General features: G+C 49.9%; 1 protein-coding gene and 1 long non-coding RNA gene across 2 annotated transcripts in view; both read right to left on the bottom strand.

Moving 5' to 3' along the window:
- The window catches only part of LOC129737170 (uncharacterized), a 134,362-nt gene extending 130,064 nt beyond the window's left edge, over window positions 1–4,298 (bottom strand). The window contains exon 1 of the long non-coding RNA XR_008734717.1: window positions 4,013–4,298. This is a non-coding gene — a long non-coding RNA (uncharacterized LOC129737170). The remainder of the gene's footprint in view (window positions 1–4,012) is intronic.
- A 15,654-nt stretch (window positions 4,299–19,952) lies between these two features.
- On the bottom strand, window positions 19,953–24,541 carry FASLG (Fas ligand). Its single transcript, XM_055724434.1, has 4 exons — window positions 24,089–24,541; window positions 23,666–23,711; window positions 21,769–21,822; window positions 19,953–21,339 (listed from the first exon to the last, which is right to left on the bottom strand). Exons 1-4 carry the CDS (start codon window positions 24,467–24,469, stop codon window positions 20,945–20,947), a joined length of 876 nt encoding a protein of 291 aa, XP_055580409.1. The 5' UTR covers window positions 24,470–24,541; the 3' UTR covers window positions 19,953–20,944.
- Window positions 24,542–24,755: the final 214 nt, after the last annotated feature.

The raw sequence follows: 24,755 nt of genomic DNA, 5'->3' as shown, positions 1-24,755 counted from the left end.
CTGATAAAACATCTGTGCATCTCTCCATATGAGGAAAGACAGCAAAGGCAGATGTCATGAAGCAGTATCTTGCCAACAAAAATCTTCCCACATCCAAAATAAAAAGCACTGAGGGATAACAGGAAAGCCGGTGCTTGGGTGATTTCAGCAAGCACAACCCCACAGTGTGGCACAATCGAAGGCATTGCCCACCAATCCAGTGCAGGGCTCTTGCCTTGGCTCTCCCATGGGCAGCTGTGTCCTGCAGGCATTTTCTCAGTGGACAAGAACATGGACCTGGAGCCTGACAGCTTTAAAGCATTTGTATTTCCCTCTGTGGCCCAGCACACTTTAAAGGTCCCCAGTCTTATAGGGAAACCACTAGCTGAGAAAGCTATGTCCTGCAGGGCATGCCCCAGGCATCAACGCTTTCAACCTTGTCCTCCTCCACCACCAGTGTGACTTCTGGCAGTCATCCCCTTGTGGGATGGAGAGGTGGTGCTGAACTTGCATGGAGGTAGGTGTCTTTGAACAAACTGAAGGCTGAATACTGACAGATCTTGCTTAAAAGTAGTATACACATCACCCTGACAGATGCTTTGGTACTCAAAACAGGCAGCGTCAGCCTTGGTTTATCTGTGTTTCTACCCCTTCACTTTGAAATGAGCATAGCCTGTCCATCCCCAGCATACCCAGAAGATGGTAAGCTTAGTCTTCCTGTAGTCACACACAGGAGGCGCCAGGGGAGCAGATGGGAGCAACTGAGGGTTCACACAGTTTACAATCAGGCAGCCACACATCACCATCTAGGTATCCAGGAGAGACAAGAGAAATCCTGAACACCCACTGTTTTGCCAAACAGAGCAGAAATCTTACAGGAAAAAAAGTGAGAGTCACAATGTATCAGGACTGACCTGGCAGCAGTGTGTATACTAGACTCTGGGCCCACAAACTCTCCTTGTTTTCTGAAGTTCTTATTTAAAGCCAATGTAATCCCAACACAGGGTGATACACCCTTCTCATTGCTCCTGCAGGCCCTGCTCCTCCCACCCTGCCTGCACTCCCCCGTCAGGCTTTCACCTAGGGCATCCTTGCCTTGTTTTGCACAGAAACATCAGCACTCCATCCCACGTGTGCCAGAGCACTACACAGAGCTACCACAGAGGAAAGGGTTGGAGTACAAGACAGAGCAGGGCAAAAAGCAGGCAACCTCAAAGGGCAGCCTAGTGCAAAGCAGGAAAGAGAAATGCCACCCCCGGGAGTCCCCATCTGCTCTGTGTAAAGGTGACCCAGTCCCAGGTTGCAGCTGAGGAGCCTCAGCTCTTTGATCTCCAGAGCTCATTTGAATTTGAGGAGGTGGGGTTGCCCCTGGAGCTGCTACAGGCAGCCGTGTCCAACCACCTGTGAAGCTAAGAAGGAGTTGTCGTTATCAGCCATAGTGAGATTATCTCTTGGTTTCCTGGAGGGGTGACAGGGTGAGTCACTCAGCAGTGGGATGGTGGTTTCTTCATGTGCTTATTGGAGCAGCCAAAATGTGTAGGCAGGGTAAAAACAATGCAGATGCAAGTGATTATGGGGGCAGGCAGAATCATCAGGAAGATAGTATTTTTCCTACTTATTTGGGTACGCATAACATTCATGACACCAATGTGCAGAACTGCGTGCACCTCTGCCCTCCCCTGTGCCATGGCTGATAAACACTGTGCTTACATCCCAGAATTCAGAGCTCTTTGGTCTGCTCCAGTGCCATGCTGCCCTGCCATTAGCATTTCTGCTCTGCTTCCATACATATTTACTGCCCTTCCTCTCTGCCTACCACCCAGGAAGCCCTCTCTGTACGCTCCTCTAGGGACTTCACCCAATACCAGACTTGACCTCTCGGCAGCCTTCAGCCCAGGGCAGGATAAACTGGGGAGGTTTCTTACGCCAGGTGCCACTTTGGGCAGCGAGGGCACAGGAGGCTCTGGGCAGGCAGGCGACGCCACCCAGATGAGCTGCCTGCCTGCTAGGAGGGCAATATTCATTCCCCCACGCTCTTGACAGCAACTCTCTCTCAGCCAGCAGAACCAATAGCAGAGGGACTGGCCTCACCTGATACATGCCCCTTTGGAAGGCAGGATGAGACAGAGCCACAGGGACTGACTCATGCCTTACTGGTACAACTTTTCTCTGTATCCTTGCCCTCCCAGGGCACAGCTTTTCTCACTGCTGGGCTGCTCCCAGGCCTAAGATACAGTTCCCACACAAGAGGAGAAAAGGGCTGTACCTCCTTTCAGGCACAGCTCTCCCATTTGCTCCTCCACACACCCACAGACAAAGGCCTCCTCATCAGCCCCTCCTCACTCTGCGGATGCTGGAGACTAACCATTCAGGAAGAGCAAAAAACCCTTCCCAGGACAGCTCTGTAGCACAAACCTCTACACTACCCAATACCAACGCACCTTTCATCCCACCCAGAACAAAGCCATAAGCACAGTAATAAAGCCCAAGGCACGCAAGAGTTAACAAGGGCTAGCTTTCCTCACCACTCCATACCTGCTGCCCAGGCGGGTGGCAGCATTTTCACAAGGAGCAATGCTCACAGAATTAGCCATTCTACAAATAAACATACTAAAGTCAGAAACATGGTGTAAAACCTTGGAAGAAAAGGCATCATGAGAATGTTCTTGTCCTAACAACAGAGTTCCAGCTAGCACAAATGTCTTGTATCCTTGGGGATGATTTTGCAAGGGATTTGAAAAATCAACTTCCTTTACCAGCCAATATGGGGAAGTAAGCCACCAACATGGTTTTCAAACAAATACTTGAATGAACAGAAGACTGCTAGCTGGGAAATAAGAAACATCTTGTTGTCTCAGACCTGGTGACAAACATGCGTCCCTCAGCAGAAGGCCAAATGAATAAGCCTGGGCAGTTGCAATGCTTTTGCCTAATCAGGGAATTTAGAGCAGGACAAAAGGGCTTTGAAAAGAGGAACAGTATTTCTCCCACTTATTTAGAAGCAGCTCATTTCATACATAAAAAGTAACAACTCTGAGACAAAAGTCTCTGCTTGCCCATACTGCATCACTACTGCATGGATGACAACATGAGGCATTACAGGATGGAGAGGCACTGCAAGGAATGAAACCTCCTCACTCAAAACCTTTCAAAAACCTTCCCGGACTTAGGAAAGGAGAACTCCCGCCTTCCAGCCTCACCCAACAGTTCCAGACAAGCCGATTTTACATAGGTGCTACAGCAGCAGGGCCTCACTCTGGGCACAGCTTTGAGGTCCCTGGCAGGAAGATGCTCAGCCTTTGCCATTCAAACAAACCAGAGGGGAGTACGTGATAGTTACAAACAAAATTAAAATAAGCAATAAAGAGGGTTTTGTATTTCAATCCCTCAACACAGTTAACCAATATACACACACAGTTTCTTTTTTTTTGGCCATTTTCCGGCCCCACTGCACAGAGGAGAAGGCTAGAAACACACTCAGCTGAGGCACAACAGGGCAAGAAGACAAGGCGCAGAGGGAGTTAAAAGACCCCTTTATACACGGGCTGCTGCCAGCTAACTCTGGAGCACCAGTACACACCCATTTGTTCTGAACCCTGCTGCTGCTGCTCTCTTTTCTGTGCAGGCTCCCAGAGTGCAGAGGAGTCCTGGGTTAGAGCAAATGGCCTCTTTGCTGCTAGACCCTGGATCAGCACTGGTCTTCAGAGGAGGCAGGAGGGCTGAGTGGGTAGAGCTGCTCTCCCTCCACCCAGACATGGAACCAGTGTGGTGGTGGAAAAGGGGTTATTTTCTTTTAAGTCTAATGGAAATACCTACTGATAGTACCTTATCTCACCAGATCAGCTTTCAGAGGGGAAGCATTTGTACTTGCTTCAGATCAAACAGTGCCTGAGAGAGTGTGAAATAAACTGCATAGAGATGTCCCCCAGCACTGCTCTTGGACTCAAACCCACCCCAGGCAAGGCATCCATCGCCACCTTGGAGCAGGACCCCTTCCACATCATAAGGCTGCAAAGTCCCTCTTCCCCCTTACCTTGCACAGCAGTGTCCACAGCCAGCTCCATCCAGTGAAGGCAGTTGTTCTGCTCCAATCCAGTGCGCTCCAGTCTGCACCAGTGGGTTTATGGCAGGAGAGCTGGGAACACTCAGGTTGAGGTGCCAGATGCTGAGGGGCAGCCTCACACATGCCTCTTTAGTCACTTTGGCTCTTACATGTCAGGCAACAACCTGAGGGAGAGCTGGTGCTCAGAACTGCATGAAGGGAGCACAGATCCAGTCAGGTAAAATCATCAAGACTGATTTCACAGGTGGTTTCCTTTCTTGTAAACACTTTTTGATCCCTGTGTGACTGCTGGTTAGCCGGGTCTCACTCTCTTTCCTTTGACTGCATTTTCCTGTGTGAAAAACACACACAGGATTTAAGGTTCATATTTTGGTGTATGACCACAGAAGAATATTTTTCATGACTGAAGACCCACAGGTTTCAAAGGCCTGCTAGTAGGGTCATATGGAGCTGCACATGAGCCAAGGTCACAGAGGCACAGCTTTCACAGCTAGGCAGCATAGATGAGACTTGAGATTTTAAGAGCCAAGGTGCACAAATACCTCTACTGCAGGTATCAGTGACACAGGAGGGAACCAGAGCAATCCACGTTGAAGAGGGTTTTGCTGCCCTCAGCATTTCTCCAGCCCCTGTACTACCAGTTGTCCCAAAGGATCACCAGAAACATGGTCCCAAGCAGTTATACCAAGGATGCAATAACTATACAGCACTGCACCACCTGCTGGGTCAAACCAAAGGCCCCCCAGCCTCTGTCCACTCTCTGGCACTACCAAATAATGGTTATTTGGTGGATTATTAAGAACCCAAGCTTCTCCTTTTGAAGTACTTTCTCAGCTACCAGAGATTAATTAGTGCCAAGCTGCTTTCAAACACATACAGCAAAACCCAAGTCAGTGGTAATACCCTAGGCCTATGCAGCTACATCAAGCTGCAAGAGTTTAAAGCATGAAGGTAGAAGAGCACACAGCCTCTACCTCCCAGCCATCACAACACAACTAAATTAGGCCCCACCCACCTTTACCATGCTTGAAGTAATTTGCCCAATTCAGCCAATTAACCTTTGGCTGAACCTTGTTCTTCACACAGGTGTGAGGATGCTTCAAATCAGAATTCCTCAGGTTAATCACACATCCCTGTGCAAACTACGTGTTTAAATTTTCACCCAGAATAGGCTATTTTTCACTAGTGGATTTCAAGCCTTTCTCCACTAAGGGAAAAAACTTACTGTATTTTTTTCCCCAGGAATGGTAGTTATGAGTCAGAATTTAATTTCTTCTCAGCAATTCATTAAGTCCTATGGTTAAGGTTGCAATCTCATTACAAGGTAGATGCTAAAAAATGGGCTAAGAGGTAGGAGGGATGAAAATCAGTCACTGCTGCCTTTGGTCTCTGCTCCTCTGTCAGCTGAAAGACTTTTCTGTTACCTGCCACAGGTGAGCCACAAGGAGTTACTTAGAGCACAGGCTTCTCTCTCCATAGATCCAGAGGTCCTGCCAGGAGCCTGCTCCAGTATGGGCTTCCCACAGGGTCACAGCCTGCTCTGGTGTGGAGTCCTCCACAGGCTGCAGGTGGATATCTGCTCCACTGTGGATCTTGACAGGCTGCAGGGGGACAGCCTGCCTCACCATGGGCTTTGCCACAAGCTGCATGGGAATTCTGCTCCAGCACCTGGAGCACCTCCTGCCCTCCTTCTTCACTGACCTTGGAGTCTGCAGAGTTGTTGCTCTCACATATTTTCACTCCTCTCTTCTCCAGCTGCAGTGTGTGTTTTTTTCTCCCTTTTCTTAAATATGTTGTCACAGAGGCACTACCACCATTGCTGATGGACTCAGCCTTGGCCAGCAGCGGGTCTGTCTTGAAGCCAGCTGGCATTGCTTCCATCAGACATAGGGGAAGCTTCTAGCAGCTTCTTACAGAAGCCACATATGTAACCACCCCCTCTCACACACACACCCCCCAACCTTGCTACACAAACCAAATACACTCTTCTTTCTCACTTCTTTCTACTTCTCCCAGTAAATTCTTCTTATCCAAATGATACAGTCTTTTCCAAGCCTATGACAGTTTTGTTATAAATGCTTGACTCTTCAGGACATTTTTTTGCATGTTTAGCAATGAAGACAGTAGTAACCCATCTCTTGGTAAGGATGTCTCAGTCAGCTTATCAAGGGTGGAGGAAGAACCATGGAAGGCTGCAAACTATATCCAGTGAAGAGGTATCATAGGATGCCCCTTCCACGCACTCCAGCCCTTTGCTTTCACATCAATACTGAGCACTTTGCTGATGAGCCAATCTAAACCTTTCAATTTGAAATGCTTCATATCACAGTCAGCCCACACTGGTCCCAAGAGACCTATGTGACAAATCTTCAGAAGAATTGGGAAAGCTCCAGTCCCAAAGAACTTAAATACTACCTTGTTTACCTAAAGCTCTTCAGAGATCCAGCTGGAAGTAACATCATTATGTCTAGCTGGTGAATAATCTCGATAATACAATCCTGTCAATAGCCACCTCTAACTTCCTTGGACTCCGTCAGCTGCTTAGAGCAGATTAAGATCTAAATAAGCAGTTGACGGAGTCCAAAAAGCAAAAGGACTTTGCTTTTAAGATTGCTCTGAACTCAGCTTCCCATTTAACATTCTCAAAGCAATCCAGGTGTGTTTTAGCCAAAACTCGCTTTGACACAGTCATGTTTGGTATCTGCATCCGAAGTCTGTATATTGACAAGTCTGCAGATCTGCATGTGTAAAGCAGAGTATTCATTTAAATTGTGCCCTTAAAGCCTCCGTGCCCCAGTCTTCAAGGCCTCCATATATATTTAATCACAGCAATTCATAACCTGTCCTGACTTCAGCTCCTTCCCTGAGGAGCGTTTCCTGAGAGTGCTCATCCAACCATGGCTGGGAGGCACAGGACACACAGCAAAGTAGATTCTCTCTCAGGCTACAGGTGCAACATCCCTGCTCCCCCTCACTAAAGTCCTTTGAGGTTCCTAAGATCCCATCAGGAAATTAAGATAGGGACAATTTTTTGGAGCAGCTGTGGATCAAGATCACTGCCAGAAGCATGCAAAACTCCCGCTGGCTGTCCTGTCCCTGGCCTCAGTAACCTCTGCTTCCTGCCCAAGGTAGCTCAATTTCCTGTAGCTGTGTTTACACAAAATAAAGAAGCATTTTTCTGTTTGTATCTGCTGTTCTAATAAGCCCCAAGCTGTTTATCACAATTGCTGCTGTTACGCTCCCTTCCAGGTGCCATAGAGATGTCAGAGGGGACAGCCAACTCTGAGAGCACCTACGGGTGGAACAAGCCTGTCACCCTAAAGGTGTCTGGAACGTGGAGGAGCTGTTCAGCCCCTCCTGCACATCCTCTCCTCCTCCCTGGCTGCTGGAGGAGGGTTTCCCTGCGTGAGAGTATCACCCCAAGTGCAGACAGAAGAAGGACAATTCTAGCTCAGGGCTGAGCTGGGGCCTGGCATCAAGCCATAGGATAAGAAGGTGCAACGGGCTCTCTGGAGAGCCACCATCCAGCCTCCTGCACCAGGCAGGGCTAACAAGTAGGGCAGGGTGCTGGTATGTGTCAGCCCACCCTACAGTTCCCAGTCCCAAATTCCTGGCCCACATGGAGCCAGAATGTCTTCCTAAGGGGTGTCCTCCCAAGCTCAGAGCCTTTCAAGGGAGGCTGAAAGTTCTGCAGAGAACACACGTCATTCTGTAGCCACAAGCCATGCCATCAGCTTTATATTCCAGCCACAAGGCAAGCCTCGTTTCTGGGATTGAGATAAGCCCATGGCAAGCCTGCCAGCCAGCCAGCCGCTAGTTAACCCTGCTCAGGCCCCCAGGGACCCACAACCCATCCAATGCTAAAACCAGCAATCTCAGGGAAGAAGGTCTCCTCACAGCTTAGATCATCAGCGCTTCCTGCCCCCGCCCAAGCATCATGGAAATGTCTGAGCATCACCTCCCACCTGGCAGAGAGGGCAGCGCGGGCAGTCACCATGGCTCTGTAGGAGACACAGGACTTTTCCAGAGCGAGCAATACACCAGCCTCCAGCAGCGTGGGGGGAGCCTCCGTCACAGGTGCCAGGTGGCACTGCTGCACACCCTGAGCACCATCCCAAGCATTCATCTGGTCATGGGGAATGGACACTGCTGCAGGATTTGGCTGGCACCTTGCTTAACAGTGGGGAGGAAGGACTTACCAAAATGTCCTCAGCTCAGCCCAGGCCATGGTTCCAGAGCTGTCCACTGGCCTTCGTGGAAAGAAGGGCCTTACCTCCTCACCAAGCCCTCACTACCACCAGATGTGATTCACCCGTCCCAGTAGAAGAGTCACTTGCAGAATGCAAATATTTATGAATCACCTGTGGGCCTTGCTGTCTCCAGGCTGTTTTGGAAGTATCACACCACTCTCTCACAATGCCATGCTGCCCTGGCAGGTGAGGGTGCTAACGTCACAGACCACAAGCCCTCCTGGCAGCACTGCATGGCAAAGCCGAGGAGCACACGAAGGACACAGGGATACTGGCTTAGCTGAGTGTTAATGGTGCACGTGCCAGGGAGCTGGACCTGCCCTGCTTACAGCTGCGACCTGTTGTTCAGCTTTCCTTGTGCTACCAAAGAACTTTTTCACGTTGTTGGAAGACCTGTGGCTTCATTCAGTATGCCAATGTCCAACCAAATCCTGATCCCCCAAGCCACCAGCCACACCTTTCCTCTCCGCTGCTCCCCTTCAGCTGAAAATGTCTCTGTAACCATGCCCTTACTCACAAACTGCATACTGAGAATACTGAGTCAATTCAGACCGGTGTCCCCAAGATACCAGGCTCTGAGACAACAGAGATTATATCTGTGAATCTAATGTCCTTATGAAGCTAAAGGATGGACTCTGCTCATCTGAGCGGAATTTGAGGGGCCCAAATATATTTCCACCCACCTGTGTTGTCAGCCCCTATACCTACCCTTACCCAGCTCCTGTCTTCAGGCAAGGAGTTCAGGGCATTTCCCACTCCCCAGCACTTGCCGTGGCAGCCACGTGCCCTAACCTCCCTCCCAAACACATCTCCTGGCTGCTCACCCAAGTCACTTCCCTGCCAGGTCCTGAAATCTTACAGACACAGCCACTGTGCTGTTCATCTTCCTCAGCTGTCCTGGTCCCACCTCATGGCAGCAAAGCAAAGTTCTGCAGCAAAAGAGAAAGAGGCTATAAACTTGCTTACAAGGTATCTTAAGTATTTTTACAGACCAGCTCTTCCCCCCATGCCCCACCCCAGCACCGAAGCATAGTCATATCTGGGTGGGACAAATGATACAAGATTAGCCACTCTGCCTCGCATTTTCTTCATCAGCAGTGCTCCTTTTGGTGCATTTGTAACTATTTGCTCATGCTTTCTGTCCCAGAGCAAGGAGGCCTGGGGTGCACTAGCAGGAGATCCTCCCAAATGCAAGAAGCTGTTTCCTGCTGCTGCTTGCAGCCTGTCCTGCACTCTTCAGCTTCACCAGCCACTGCCCCAGCCCTTCAGAGAAAACCACAGCTCCTCACTCCATCATGTTTCGCCCCCTCCATCACCAGTCGTGTACCCTCCTCTGCCTGGGCACAGAGCCACATGCTGTGCAAACTGTGTGGAGAGAAGCTGCCTTTAGAGGTAAAGTATCTGCTTTAGGCACAGAGGTACATGGCTGAAAGAGCGGAGATTTAGATTAGATATAAGGAAGAAATTCTTTACAGCGAGGGTGGAAGAAATTCTTCACAGCGAGGGTGGTGAGACACCGGCACAGGTTTCCCAGAGAAGCTGTGGATGTCCCATCCCTGGAAATGTTCAAGGCCAGGTTGGATGGGGCTTAGAGCAACCTGGTCTGGTGGAAGGTGTCCCTGCCCAGGGCAGGGGGCTGGAACTAGATGACCTTCAAGGCCCTTTCCAACCCAAACCATTCTATGATTCACCCACATGCATACACACACAATTGGCTGCCACCTGACAGTGGTCTGAATTCAAGCTATTTTTTGCTTACCACAGGCACTGCCATCTCCAATCAAACTCACACTCCCCTCATCTTTAGCATCGCCAGCTACTTATTCCAATGTCTTAATATTAAAGTGAGTGTCTCCCTCGGAGGGAACTTTAAAATAGAGTACATCCTAGAATTGAGTTCATGAAAACATTAACAATGGTGAAGGAAAAACAAAAAAAATGATAACATGAAAAATGTGAGTCATCACAGATTGCTGAAAGGACCTCGGTAACACTTGTAGATGTGCACATACATACCCCATGATGTCACCATACATCAAAGTGCACTAAATGCTGACAAGAAACATATAAATCATCAAAACAGATAACAATAAGAATCATTAAGTCACTTAGAAAGGCATCGAATAAATGCAACCAGAAATAAAGAGCAAAGAACAACACAATGCAGAGTGCAAACCACAGCTACAGATTTCAGCCTCCAGCAAAGACTGCGTGGGAAAGTACTGCCTGGGGATCAAACATACGTTACTCTGAGTGACAAAGGAGTAAGTGTTCCCAACTCCAAAGTTTTCTGCTTTGAAAGGGGAAACTGGCTGTGATGAAGAAGGCCCAGCAGTAAGTAAAGCACAAGTGAACTGTCTTGTCATGTCCCTGATGCGAAAAGCTTAGTCTGAGGATAAGCCTTCCTGGGACATCAAGATACAAAAAGGGGCAGCAATACCCTATGCAACAGCTGGGAAATGAACTTTCTAGCAGGGCTCCATGAGGCAGTGTGCCACTTGGCTGTGGCCATCTTCTGCAGAATATGACAGCCATCAGACCACTGGCCCATGCTCAACACCTGCACCCAGACCTGGTTCAGTCCAGCAAAACAAACAGGGGTCCTCCGCACAAAGCCCTCCAGGCCTCCTGGCTTTAAGCTTGGTAGTAGTGAACTAGCAAACACCGGAAATAAAAGTATTACGTCATGGTTATGATATGATTATATTCCATTTCCTTCCAAATGGAAACCCAAAATGCTTTGCGTGAAACTGTCAGCAAGGCAGGACATCTGCTCCATGGCTGGCTGCAATTTGTGTGACGTTTGGGTTTGCTCTGTTGAAGGGGTGGGAGAATCTTTCCATAGACACAGATAGTACTTACTAATTAATAATTACTGTCTTCCCACACAGACTGCAGCCATTAGTCATTTCTAACACCCCAGCCACAGCCATCTCCTCACAAGTCCGTCGCTGTACCTGCGCTACCATGTCTCCCGCCCTCCGCAGCCACCCCCAGGTCCTGCGCGCTGCCCACCCCGCCATGGCTGATACAGGCCGTTGCTCAGAGAAAAAGCCCCAGCTCCAGCACGTGAACACGTTAACACCTTTCTTCTTCTTAACACCTTTCCCGAGCCATGCTGCTGCTTTCCCAGTCTTCCAAGCACCGGCCGCAGCAGGACACGGGCAGCCATGCGCAGGCGGCGGCGGCGGGTGTCTGTGAGGTGAGCTGGGGGCCCGCAGCCGGATGCAGCCGGTTCCAGCCCCTCACAGCCGCAGCCGGGCTCCCGCCGAGGCTGGCCGTGCCTCTGGGAGAACGTGCTCAAGAAAGGGGAAAAACCACTGCCCGGCAGTGAGGAGTGAGGGGGAAAAGTGTGCCAAACAGCCCTGCGACGGCGAGGACAGAGGAGGAGGTGCGGGGAGGTGCTCCAGACGCCGCAGCAGGGATCTCCTGCGGCCCTGCGGGGACAAGGCAGGAGCGGGTAGGACTGCAGCCCATGGAAGAACCCATGCCATGGCAGAGGAAAACTGTGGGAGGAACTGTTATGGAGTGGCCACAGCCACCATTCGCCATCCCCCTGTGCTGCCTGGGGCCAGAAGGGGACCACCAGAGGAGTTGGGAATGGTGTGAAGCTGGGGGGGGGGGGGGGATGAAGGAGTGAGTGGAAGGTGTTGCTTTGTCTTTGTTTCTCACTATCCAAACCACTTTCAAATGGCAATAAATTAGTTTCCCTAGATTTAGCATATTTTGGCAATGAGGGTAACTAGTAAGTGTCCTACCTGTGTTTATTTTGACTTTCCACCCTGTTTTCTCCCTTTGCCCTGTCGAGGAAGGGGGGTGACAGCTGCTGGGCAGCCATCGGGGAGCTGGTCAGGGTCAACCCACCACAAGGACCAAGCATTATTTAAATTTCAAGCATTCAGAGGTGCGTGGAGTATTCACCTAGCATGTTCTATAGCATATTCCAGGTGAGAGTCCAAGTACTTCATGCATGGGTCAGCTCCACTGGCCCCAGAGAGGTAAGTCACTGGCCCTGTTCAGCACACAGGGACACTGAGAGGGCAGAAAAAGCATTTCCAGCTGCATCTCCAGCAGAGACACATTTGCAGTGCTGACAGAGCCTTTGGAGACCACAACCCCACACAGTGGCATGAGGAAGGAGGAACTCCCAACTGCCCTGCTGACTGGGCAGCCCCATGCAAGGCTGGGGGTTTACTGGAAGTCAGCCTGGGGCTTTGCCACCTACCTGCTCCCTTTTACACTCAGCAAGAGAGCACAAAGGTACTTCAGGTTCACATTTCTGTGGCCTTCGAGACCACAGGAAATGACACTTTTTAAAACTAGGGCTACGGGGGGCAGCATCTTTCTTTTTTTTTTTCCTCTTTAGTTCACAGAGGAAATTAGAGGTAAAGAATGAGAGGAGCAAAAGTGTTAAAGAGACTGAATTTCCAAACCGGTTACATGAAGCATACTGCTAACAAGCAATTCAATGGTTCTGCAAGAGGTTTTCACACCCTGGAAGCAAAAGCAAAGTGGTCAGCAGTGGTACCAAGTACAAATCACTAGAAAACAGACACATGAAAAAAAAAACCAGGAGAGCAATTTGGTCACAAGAGGTCAAACTTCCCAAAAAGGCTGTACAAAGAAGCAACGCTTGTCTAAGTGAGGTTCTTGGAGAGTCAGTGATTTAAGATAATAAAGGTTAGTTTCTTTTCTTTAAGCCATGTCCCTTGTGCGTATAACCCTATTGTCTCTCTGGAGGGCTCAGTGTGCTGTTTCGACTGGGCTGTGGTCTGGTGGAAGGGAGAAGTTCACCACTGTCACCATTTCCTTATGCGCTTTTGACACTGATCATAACCCCAATATGAGCACTGCGGAGAAATTAGCAAGCTTTTCTTCTCGGTGTCCTGTAAAGTTAGGTGCTAAGTATGGTTTACAGGCAATGAGCTGAAACGCAGAGAAATGAAAGCGCTGCTACCAAGTGCCAATTTTAGGATTTGTTTTTCAAAGAATTCAGTGGTTGTACAGCTTTTGGTTTGCTCTGCACTCAGCCCCAACAGTCCCAAACAGCAGTCTTGAGCACGGCAGCCTTTACGCCTGCCACAGTGTCCCCACGTCCTCTTACTTCGTCCCCTTGGTGTATCCTCCAGCTCTCTCCAAGTAACAGGACTGGATTTTTGTTTACTTTGTCTGCATAAAGACAAAGGATAGTGGTGGGGAGAACAATTCTGGATGGAATGCTTGTCAGACCTTTCAGGCCAGGGCCCTGCAGGAAAGACCAATCAGTGGATGGAGGAAGAAGCTCTTAGTGCTCGGTGCCACTTGTGGCCACCACCAGCCCTCAGCGAAGAGCCTGGTGCCAGCAGGGACGGGTGCTGTTGGTGTTCTGTTCACTGCCAGGACAAGGCTTGCCCCTGCCCCTCGGTGCAAAATGCCAAGTCCATTTTCAGGTTCTCCCATGTTCTCTGTTTCTCTCCTCAGCCTGTCTGATGAGCTAACAAAGTAGAAATCACAAAATCCACAGCAATTACAAGACCTACAGGATGGCTTTTGCTACACCTGCAACTAGAAGCCTTTCTAATTACATTACTAAGCACAAGGGGAAGTGAGGAGGAGTTCTGTGGCATGGTTTTCCTTGACACCCTAAGCAGACGATGTCACTAGCCTTCATTGCACTGATACACGCCGGGAGAGGCATCGAGGACAGGCTTCCCAGGGTTTTTATCCCAGACTGGAGAACCATCTCTGTATCTTTTCCATCCTGTGTGCACTCTTGGAGCAGGGATCACTCTGAGCAGCAAGTTACATTGGCATCTAAATGCAAGTTACACATCTGAAGGCCCAGTGCACAGCACTGGTGCTCCTCTTGTAGCATGGCATAGATAATCCTGCCAGGTCTGAAACATGCTTAATCTGTGATTGGGAGGACACTAGGTATAATGCCTACGCGGAAGCATAGACTGACAGATGGATCACACTATGTCTTACCACTTAACTCCTCTCTGTGCAGAATAAAATGCATGTGAAGACAAAATAAATGTTTCAGGGGCAGGGAGATGGTACCTAAGGGTGGTTTGAGCTGAATCAAGAAGTTACCATCCTCTTCTTTCTAATAGCCTTGCCTGAGTCACATCCTCCAGCACAGCAAGCAGGGTCTCTCTAGGATGCAAGTGGGGAGTTTCAAGCAAACCTTCAAAAAGGTAATTCCCTACCCTTGCAGGAAACTCACACAGCAGGGCGGTAGAGGAGCCCTCCCAAAGCTCTTCGCTCAAGTCCTTGGCAGCACAGAAAAACAAGAAAGTGCAGCTGCAAGCAGGAGGCAGAAACGCCCCTCCACCCCCAAACTTCAACAGCCCTGACAGCAATACCATGTTTGCTAGGGCCACAGCTCTGCTAACAGACATAGCTGGCTATGCCACAATAACTCCCTGCCACATCCAAGCCTTACATTAGCTCTTAGTGGCAAAGCAGCACATGCACAACAGCCGCACACAACCTGGCAGGACCACTCAATAGTTAGTGGTCTAATTGTACCAATTTCAGAGCACAACAGCAAGGAACATTGCAAAGGCTGCAACAGCACACATCTGCTGCTTATTTAAAAGCTAGCCAGCTAGCCTGCCCTCATTCAAACTAAGTGCAGCAATGGGATTTATCTACTGAATATGCTGAATTTCTCCTGGTCCTTCCCGATTGAAACCAAGCAGGGAATTAGAGCAAATTACACCCTCTTTTGTTGCTGGAGCATTTCTGATCTTCTGTGATTTGGATTTCTCTTTCAGGACTTTAAGGAAAGCCAGATCTTGGATACCTGTTATCCACGTAGAAACCTCAGCAGGGAGCACAGATAAAGAGAACGGCAGTGAGCCACTCTGTCAGCACATCCTTCGGAGCCTGTGCTGAAATGAGGCAGCTTGTACCATTTTTTTGGTTGACCCCGTGACAGCTGAGAATTGCACTAGCCATGAACAGATTGCACCCTGCTTAGGGAATTTCATGTTCATCACACCTCCAGCGTAGGTGGCTGGCCTATAGACTGTTTCAATTAGGAGAGAAAAATCTCCCTCTCTGATGCCTTTTTCTGAAATCTTTTGCCTCTGAGTTGACATGAACCTCACTAGCAATGGCAGGAGAACTGCACGTCCCCAGCACAGGGCTCAGGAGAACACACAGTTCAGTTTTGACAGTCATTCAGATGGCTCAAAAGGTAGCTACTCCCTGGCCAGTGCAGGTTTCCAAGCTGCACATCTCAGTAGTAGCGGACCAGCAGGCTTTCACTCCCCAAGAATGACCTGACAAAGGGGAACTGGAGGAATTCCCAATGACAAAAGGAAACTGGCCAAGGAGGCTTTTTCAGCTGCTGTTGAAGGAAACTGGTTGTGGAATATGGGAAAGAGAGAGGGATGTAAAATCTCTACGAAGGGTTGTAAGTAGGGGAGAGAAGCTGGTTGTCTGTACAGAGGGCTGAGTCATGCAGAGTATGCTGAGGAATGGTGAGACAGCTGAGGCAGAGAAAAGCATGTTGGAGTTTGTTACTCCACCTAGAGCTTTTTGTCTTTTTGCTACCCAGAGGAAAGTGCAGCTTATTTTCAAAAAAAACATGAGTCCTCACAACAGAAAGCCTATGTGCCTGTTCACATGACTGCCGATGTCCTGGCCGGATCAGTGCCTACTGGTAGGATCCTAAAGCAGCATTGCTCGTCATACCACAGGTGGGGGCTGGGGAACTTGGCATCTCTTCACCCCTCTGCCTGGCAGAAGACACTGTTGCACTGCCAGTGGTCTCCTGCACCACAGCCTGCAGCCCCATGTCTCCTGTGTCAGGGTTGTGTCATGTACAGGGAATGGAACATTTGACTCTCTGTGTTACCTGGAGAGATGAATCAGCAACAAGCTGTCAAGCTTTTCTTCTCCTTTTTTTTTTTTTTAAATTAAAATCAACCAGAAATTCACATGCAGCTTGCCTCATCCTGCATCAAAACTCTTCCTCTCTACTCACCTCATCCACTCTTTTGCATTAAACCTCAGCCACTTAGTCATTCTTAAAATTACACTTTTGTAACCATGATGTAATACGACCACACACCGGAGTACTAGAAAAATAATACTAATATTTAAGTTCACCTCCCTTCCCTTTTTCTCCCCTCTCTAATCACTAGACGATGCTTCTTCCCAACCTGGTAAAAATTTGACAGAGTATTTACAGTTCCATGGGCTGGAAGAAGTAACCCCAGAAGATATCATAACAGAAACTTAGAAAGCCCAAGGCTGGCTTCAGGTAAATGAATAAGCAAAACAAAACAAACAAACAAAAAAATCAACCCCCAAAAAACCAACCAGAGCAACAATGAAACTTGTCAGATCAAATAGAAGGTCATTGCCTGAACTCACAGGATTTGAGTGGCTTCAGACCTATCAGCTCTTCCATTCTTACTCATGCTCACCCTACAGCAACAGTCATATATAACACATCTCAACAGTGACAGTTCCATCTAACTACAGCTGAGCTGTGAGGTTTCTGAGCCAAGATGTGTATCTGAGCAAGCCTGTCAAGCGCTCGTCCATGCTGTGGCTCCATTTCTTGTCTCTGACACCCGGATGCATCAGCCCATGCTGGGGATCAGCTGGAGACCAGCAACTGCTCCTTTTGCTCTTTCATTACAGGTGCCCTCCAGGGCTTTGCTGTGCACCACTCACCTCCTTCCCCATCAGGAGTGACTGTGGATAGGTAAAGAGCCAGGATGCAGTAGGCAGTATTGATAGAGGGGATGCTGTCCATACCTGTCCAGGGGATGTTTCTCCCCCTGACCTGGGTTTCTTTGCCAGGGAAGGAGCTGCAGCAGGCACTGGCAGGACTGTTTGCCAGCACAGTACTTCTCACGTCCACAGATTTGTGAGAAACAGCACCCATCGCACATCAGCCCTGCTCATTGCTCATCCTGCCTCATGCTCTGTTTATACTGTGTCTGTCAGAGCTCAGCGGGTGTCCCTTTGCTTCCATTGTGCTTTTGCTGTAGAATAAGCAATGACCATATCCATACTGTCCTTTCTATAATGCAACCCCTTCTTCCAGCTTGGTTACTGTACATACTGAGCCAACCCAAGATTTTTAAGACACTAGCATGCTGCCTTCCCCTTTCCGTAGGTAAACGGGGCGCAGCCTCTGATACACATCAACCACAAAAGAGGCCCTATGTCTATCAAGCAGCTCGCTGCACTTGGTAGCAGCACAAATGTTTGTATGTCATGCAGAGCCTTGATTTGGCCAGCTGCACACCCAAGCACACAGGTACCTCCTGGAAAGGGTTCAGCTGACCGTGAGAGCTGTCTGTGTGCCTGCAGCATGCCCACTGGCTCAGCGCTGGGCAGGTCCCTCAACTGGATCGTGTAGCAAAGCACGCCTGTGCCTAGGAAAAAGTGATGTGAATCCCAGAAGAGCCCCAGGCAGAGGGAAAAGACCAGAAACCTCTTATCAGCAGATGATCTGGGCTTGGCACTTCTTTCCAGCCATGTTCTCCACAGAGAGGAGTCTCTCTGAAGCCCTGTTACATGATGCCCAGACCCTAGGGTACCTCCACACACGGCCCAGGCTGCTCCATCAGGAGAGAGGAGGTCAGTTCAGACCACCGCAGCCCAGAAACAGGACCTGCAGGGAAGAGTCACTTACTTTTCTTGAGACAGAAAAAAAAATCACAATGGCCAGCCCTGCCGATGGACTTAGGAAATCCTTTCTAGTGCAGACGCCCGTCCCTTGTTGAGGAGGGAATAAAATACTTGATCAGTTCAAAATAAATGTCGATCGGAGTGTTTTTGTTAAATAACTTTATATATAGTCCAAGACCTATTAATAACCTCAGTATTAAATATTAAGTATTTAATGGTAACAATAAGCAAGTATTTACCTAAATGAAGAGCTTATTAGCAAGATAAACAGATTACTTTAATAAAGCCTTTGTGGCATAAGCAGTCTATGAATCGACTCTATGCAATTTGAAATTGTCTAATCCTGTCATGACCTTACTTTGAATCTTTAGTCAGAGCCCACAAGCCAAGCACTGGATTTGCCCTGGGAAGTTCAGAGCGATGTTTGAGGAAGGGATCACAAAGCAGAAACACACTTACAGGCAGCTGGGCCGCTGACTCAACACAGACACGGGCGCTCTGATTCAGGAGTAAGCCTAGCAGCACCTAGCATTATCCTGCAAGGATAAGCCAGCTCTGTCCGCCTCAGAAGATGCCAGTGCTTTTTTTATAACATGACTGTCCACCCCACTGTGCCACTGTCTCTGAAACGTGCAGGTCTGCATTGCCTTTAGCATTTCAGATAAAAAGGCTAACAGATCCCTGCCATCCCCCCCGCAATGTGCAGGAACAGCAACTAATGCACCCTGCCCCCAGAGCAGGCTGCATTCACAACTGAGATGACTTACTGGGTGTTGACTTACAGAAACCCTTGGGAGCTTTCCAACCCTTCACCAATACAGTACTAGCGGAGAGCATAACCTCAGCGCTCATTTCATCTGGGCACCGAGTGCCCTGTCTCTCTCCAAGCTGCCTGTCTGTAAAGAAAGGAAGCATGCAATGTGCTCTGCTAGTTGTGCTACAGAAATAGCTGCAAGCCTGCAGGCACGTGTAATACAGATGCCCGCTCCCCACATGCAGCACAGCAATCAGAAGATGTTATAGCAACTTCCAGCTTCCCTGGCAGGGTCTGGATCCAGTACCTCCATCGCCACTCTGTGTGGTTTGCCTCTCTGATATACAGGGAGGGAGTGAGGACAGTGAGAAAGCACTGATCCAGCCAAATGGTCCCTAAACTCTGACCTTTTGAGGCATTTTCCATCCTGAGAAATTCACTGGAAATAGCTGAGTGCAGCAACAGCTGTTTGAGCAGACATCTGCAGGTTCACTTCATGCTGGCTGGACCAGTAGCCAGTCCACTTGCAAGTTTCAAAGAAATAGGTTTCCCTGAAGCAATCAACAGCAAACCACAGGCCACATGCTACCGAGCCGAGAGCAAAACCATGGAAAAGGAAATAAATGCTGCAGGTTGCTGAAGAGGTGCTGGTTCACCATGACCAACAGGAGAACTGCAGGAAGGATGGATCACAGGCAAAGATGCATGCTGACACACCACAGCCACAGCCTTTGTGTGCAGTGTGGCAGACAGCCTCGGGGTTAATGTGTGCAAGAAAAATGCTCCATGGACCAGACAGAGTAAGCAAATAATGTCTTTTTTTTTAACACCAAAGCTTCCTTTTCAGCTGCCACGTGGGAAGTGCTGCTGGGGCCAGAGGGCACTAGGAGGAGCACGGTGCCTTCAGGGATGGCAGTGCTTCTGCTTGGCAACAAGTGTCTGGCTCTTCCCTTCAAGCTCCAGCCTGTGTTTTGAGATCAGTCTGCATCCTGATGGCCAAACTGGGCTTGGGATGTCTGATCTGCATTGCCCACATCACACCTCCCTGGTCCCCAAATCCCCTGATGTTTAGATGCTGGACCCCCAGGACTCCGTGGCTGACAGCCTGTGCCCTGCCAAGCGGGCAGTGAAGTGGGGTCAGGCTTCCGGATTTCTGCCACGCTGCTGGAGAAGGAGCAGGGTGCTGGTGCCTGATCGCAGGGGCCTTCAGGGCTTTGACCATTGCAGAAGCCTGCTGTGCCAAATGAGGAGAGGACAGTGCTGCTTACTATAAAAATATATCTTTATTTACCATCTGTGTTTTGCTCAGGAGAGAATATCCTGTGACAAGGGGGCCAGCCGAAGCCATGCCATTGATGGTGGCCAGCACACCTCTACCTGCACCACAAAGGGGGTGGCAAGACCAAGTCTCCGTGGGGAATCCATGGGGAACAAAAGGACTGGAAGGGAGTTGAAGTTGCTGCTTTCATCTCTGGCCCCACCGCCCTCCACTTCTGTGTCATTCAGGTCCCATCAGCAGATTGCCTCCCCCCCCAGCCCCACCACCACAGTGCAGTAGGGGTTTCTCTCCAGGGTTGGGACACCCTTCATGGCACCCGTGCTTCTGGCACATCCCTTGCAAGGCAGTCAGGATGAGTTAAATAAAGGGGTCTGGGGACATTTTCTGGGACAGGAACAGTTGATAACTTAACAAAATGAACATATCACGCATAACACGCCAGCTAGCAGGTGGGCGCCTGTTGTACAGCAGTCAGTGCCAGATGCCTGGCCAGGGTGGCCAGCCATGGCTCGGGGCAGGCAGCTGAGAACTCCGGACTACTCATTTCCACACCGCTGCCTGCAGTGTGGCATGGCACGGCCCAGGTACCAGCAGCCTTGCCTCAGGGGGTCTCCTCAATACCCACTGGCTGGCCCAAGTCCACCAGGGCCATGACACCCTGTGGGTCTCCTGCCACCAGCATCTTCTCAGGTAGCAAGTAGTGAGTTTCAACAGGGTCTTCAACACACTACATTTTCAGTTTGTTGGTTTTTTCCAGAGGGGGAAAATGCGCAATTCTCTTCAGGTTCATGTAGTACAGCCCTGGTGCTTCCCAGAGAACTGCTTTCAAGCATTCACCAGGTGCTTGAGCCCTCTTCCACTGAAGGCTAAGACGTGGCTTCTTGGTGGGCTTCATGGTGCAAGACCCTAGCTTGGCCACTGCCTTCAGTCAGCACTCAACCCCTCATGCATCCTAGTATGGGGTCCAACAGCCCCATTCAAAGCTTAAATAAGCCGAAGAATGTCTTGGACTCCTCAAAATTAACCAGAGCGATTTTAGACACATTGACGTGCAAACTGTCCATCTTCCTGAGCTTGAATAAAGCCCCTAGGTAGCTTTTCCGGGCCCATGTTTTCTGGCCCGTACAGTAGTTGATGCCTTTGTCCTCCATCAGCACGTGGCTGCCTGGCAAGGTTGGGTTTTTCTTGTAGACAATGTGGGTCAACATCTGGCTGCTGCAGATGCTGCCTCGGAAGAGCACGTTGGAGTACACGAAGTACAGGCCGGTCTCATTGACGACGAGACCCTGCTCATGGTACTGAATGCCGTTGGTGAAGGCATGCCCAGAGATGGGTTCCCACTCCAGAGGGAGGTCCCGCTGGGTTGGATTCCCTGGAAGCCAAATCAAGAGGAAAAAGCGTGATAAGTACAAGCAGTTGCATGGGGGTTTCTTACCCCTCAAGTCACACCCCCTGTCACAACAAGACAACTGTTCTCCAGGCCCTGGTCTGCAGCATGGGAAGTCTGCCCCAACCTCGTGCTGGTGGGAGCTCTCACCTTCACCTCGCCCAACGCCAGCAACTCGTGACAGCCACCTGCCTCACGCACAAACCCAAAACAGAGCCCTCACTGAAAAGCCTAAACCAGGGGAAGATTTTAGCTGTGGCATAACTTCCCGCTGTCAGAGCACACGTGTTACCAAAGGAAAATAGGAAAGCCTGTGTGAGGTGGGCTCCTCACAGCTACGACCATGCCACCTCTCAGTCCAGCCACATCTGCTCTATCCCCGACCCCCAGTCCCACTCGCCTCCCAGCACATACCTGTTAGGTGTGCTGCCTTCCTTGCTTCCTTTTCCATTGACTGCTCCTTCTGCCCTGCACAAAAAGGGGGAAGACGTTAGCCATGTGCTCCATGGGGAAGGCAGCCCAGAGAGCAGAGGGAGCCAACCAGGGGTTGAAATGGGGCAGATTCAGAGCAGCACAGGGCACACAAGCATGTGGCTTAGAGCAGCGAGGCAGAGCAGTGTTTGGGCAAACACTGCAGGGCAAGAGGAGGAGATAAAAAGGAAGAGTTGCAGCAAAGGATCCAAATGTGATGAAGAGCAAGGGGAAAGAGCAAGGAGAGCTTTCATCTTACAATGGCTCGATTGGTGAGCTTGAGCAGAGGCCTCTCACTCAGGGTGTAGGAGAAGGACAAACCTGCCTCTTTACCCAGCATCTCAGGTCCATGCCAAGTCTCATGTCCCGTCATAGATAAGCCTGCTCTATTGCCCCCAGAGGTACCCATGGCAGCGGGCTTCTGTCAGCTGAGTACCAACCCTCCTTACAACCAGATCGCACTTGAGAAAACCTGCAAACCATCCTGCTGGCCAGGCAGAGCTTGTCCTCAGAGAGGGCAAAGCACAGCTGGGAAAATTCTGCCCTCCCTGGGGGGTTCTGTTCCCCCTGGAGAGATGGGCCAGTTACGGTGACTTGGCATTTGGATCCTATCGGACTCCATCCTTCCCTTCTTCTCAGCATCTATTTCCAGGCATCACATTCTCAAATTTTAGAAACAGCCTTTTCTTTTTTCAAGCCAACTGAATTTTCTCCGCCTCTCCCCTTTCTCCTTTACACTATTTCCCTGGCTTCGTTTAATTCTCCAACCCACTCAAGAAGTTCAGAGTTATTATTTATGACTTATGCTCAGCTACTGCTAAAGTAGCCTGTGATCAGGGCACTGAGCAGCCAGTTAAAATGGCAGCTCCCCTTCCCCTAGGCAACAGATGACAAAATGTATTGATATGGGAGTTTATGGGAACCAGGACTGTCCTTTCCAGAGAATTTTGCGATTTCCAAATTTGCTTTCACTCAATAGGAGAACAAATGTGAAAAGAGATCAACTTTCCTACTAACTAAAATCCTCAAGGGAATAAAAATAAAAATAAAAATCTTCAGATCTAGCAAAAATAGTTAAGGAATCTGAAAATTGCTTTCAGACTTGGCTGTCTTTAAATACTGGCTGATAATACTAACATAGACTGTAAAAGTAAAATAATAGTTCAGAAGCTCAAAATATTATTTTTAAATTGTTCCATTCTAATTTAAAGTCTCGGGTTTTTGCTAAACGAAATTTAGAAAATTCAACAGGTTCTTGTGGAAAGTTTCGATTTCACTGAAAGGACTTTTCTCAAAGAAAGATACCCCACATATCATCAGACTCTTCTCAACTAGTTTTGGCCACAGTGAGACTTGTAACAAAAGATTTTAGAAAAAAGTTGCGCTCTCAAGGGTGGGCGTGAATCCCCCACCCCTAAAGACCACAGAACCCTCCACAAGCTCCCAGAAGTCTTAGAAGGGTAAGGAGAGAACGCAGTGACACATACAGCGCCCATCTCCAATCTCCTCCTCCATATTGCTGCTGCATGTTAGGACATCCAGAAACTCACTCTTACAGCAGAGCCCCCCGGTACCGCTGCCCCACAGCCTGGGAGGCCCCAAGGGAGAGGCACCTTGTCCCAGGAACCTGTGGCTGCCACCTCAGCAGGCAGGGTGCAGGACCCCATCCCCACACCCCAGAGATAAAGCTCTTTTTCCAGGGAAACCAGTGAAATCAGCACCTCAGAGCATCAAGCTGCGACCCTGTCTTTGCCCCCGGGATTAGGAGAGGGAAGAGTTTGACAGGAGCATCCCTGCAAGCTGACACAGAGGAGTTCCTCCTCTACGTATATCAACTCACCTATGAGTTTCTCCAGAGCTGGAGGGATGTGCTCAGTGCTGGCAGACTGTCAAAAAAGAAGAGTGACAAGATATCTTAGCAGAGTGAGAGCCTTAAGGGCATCACGTAAAGCAGCCAAGGACTATCTTTGACAGTGGCTGATTCTGTGTGCTCATGGGGACCTCCAGAGTGCTAGGAGATACACAGGGAGAGAGCCCCCGCAGCACTTGGCAACATGAAGACATCCAGATCTATCAGCCACCAGTAGAGCAGTCCCGCACAGTAACGAGCAGCCGCACTTACACTGGTGTGACAGACATTTAGGTGCCACCAGCCTGCCCCTTGGGGAGTTTTGCACCCCCCAAGCATCTCAAACCCAGTTTTAAGTTTTCCTTTTCATCCTGTTTCCCCAGAGCATCTTGTGACCGGCCAAGCAGATCTCACCTCTCTGAGTTCAGCCAGTTCCTTCTCCAGGTGGAAGATCTGAAACATGCTCAGCCCCACTCCAGTGAGGGCTAGCAGGATCAGCATGAAGATCACCAGGAAGCCAACGCTCCTCCTTTCCCTGTTGTGCCCTGGCTTTGTCCTTCGGTCAGGTACTGGTGGTGGGAAAGGAGTGACAGGGGGTGCCGAGGGGCTGGAAGCACTTGCACTGGTGCAGCCATCCACCCAAAAGACCTGGGGGTACACGTAGTTCAAGTTCTGCTGCATGGCCGGGAGCGGGATGGGCTTGGTGTGATCTTCCATACGGCAGCCAAAGCCTGCCGGGGCTGCCCCCGACTGAGCCCTGGGGGAAGACCCAGCTCTGCCTTTATACACCTGCATCGCTCCGGCAGCGAAGCCCCAGCTCAGATGCTGCAGCTCAATGAAAGCATCAACAGCAAACCTCAAAATGCTTCCGCCCTCGGCGGCAAGCTGGGGGTAGCCACCTGCTCCTCCCCCGCTGAGGCAGGACGCACGCACGGCGGGCCCAGCCCAGCAGTGGCCTGCTCGCACAAAACTGCACTGGGGAAGCGGCTGCGCTCAGCAGCCATGCACCCGTGGGGCACCCAAGGGCTGCGCTGCCAGGCAGGGGCTGAGTAACCAGCCCAGCGCGCACCCACCGGCCAGC

Source organism: Falco cherrug, chromosome 12 (genome assembly GCF_023634085.1).
Source record: "Falco cherrug isolate bFalChe1 chromosome 12, bFalChe1.pri, whole genome shotgun sequence".
Lineage (NCBI taxonomy): Eukaryota > Metazoa > Chordata > Aves > Falconiformes > Falconidae > Falco > Falco cherrug.
Note: the sequence above shows the minus strand (reverse complement) of the source record. Positions and strands in the feature narration are given on the sequence as shown.

Coding starts and splice junctions, on each gene's coding strand:
- FASLG (XM_055724434.1), bottom strand. CDS start 24,469: ATGCAGGTGTATAAAGGCAGAGCTGGGTCTTCCCCCAGGGCTCAGTCG. Junction 23,712..24,088: donor AACTGGCTGAACTCAGAGAG/GTGAGATCTGCT, acceptor CTTTTTTGACAG/TCTGCCAGCACTGAGCACAT. Junction 21,823..23,665: donor AGCTCTGGAGAAACTCATAG/GTGAGTTGATAT, acceptor CTTTTTGTGCAG/GGCAGAAGGAGCAGTCAATG.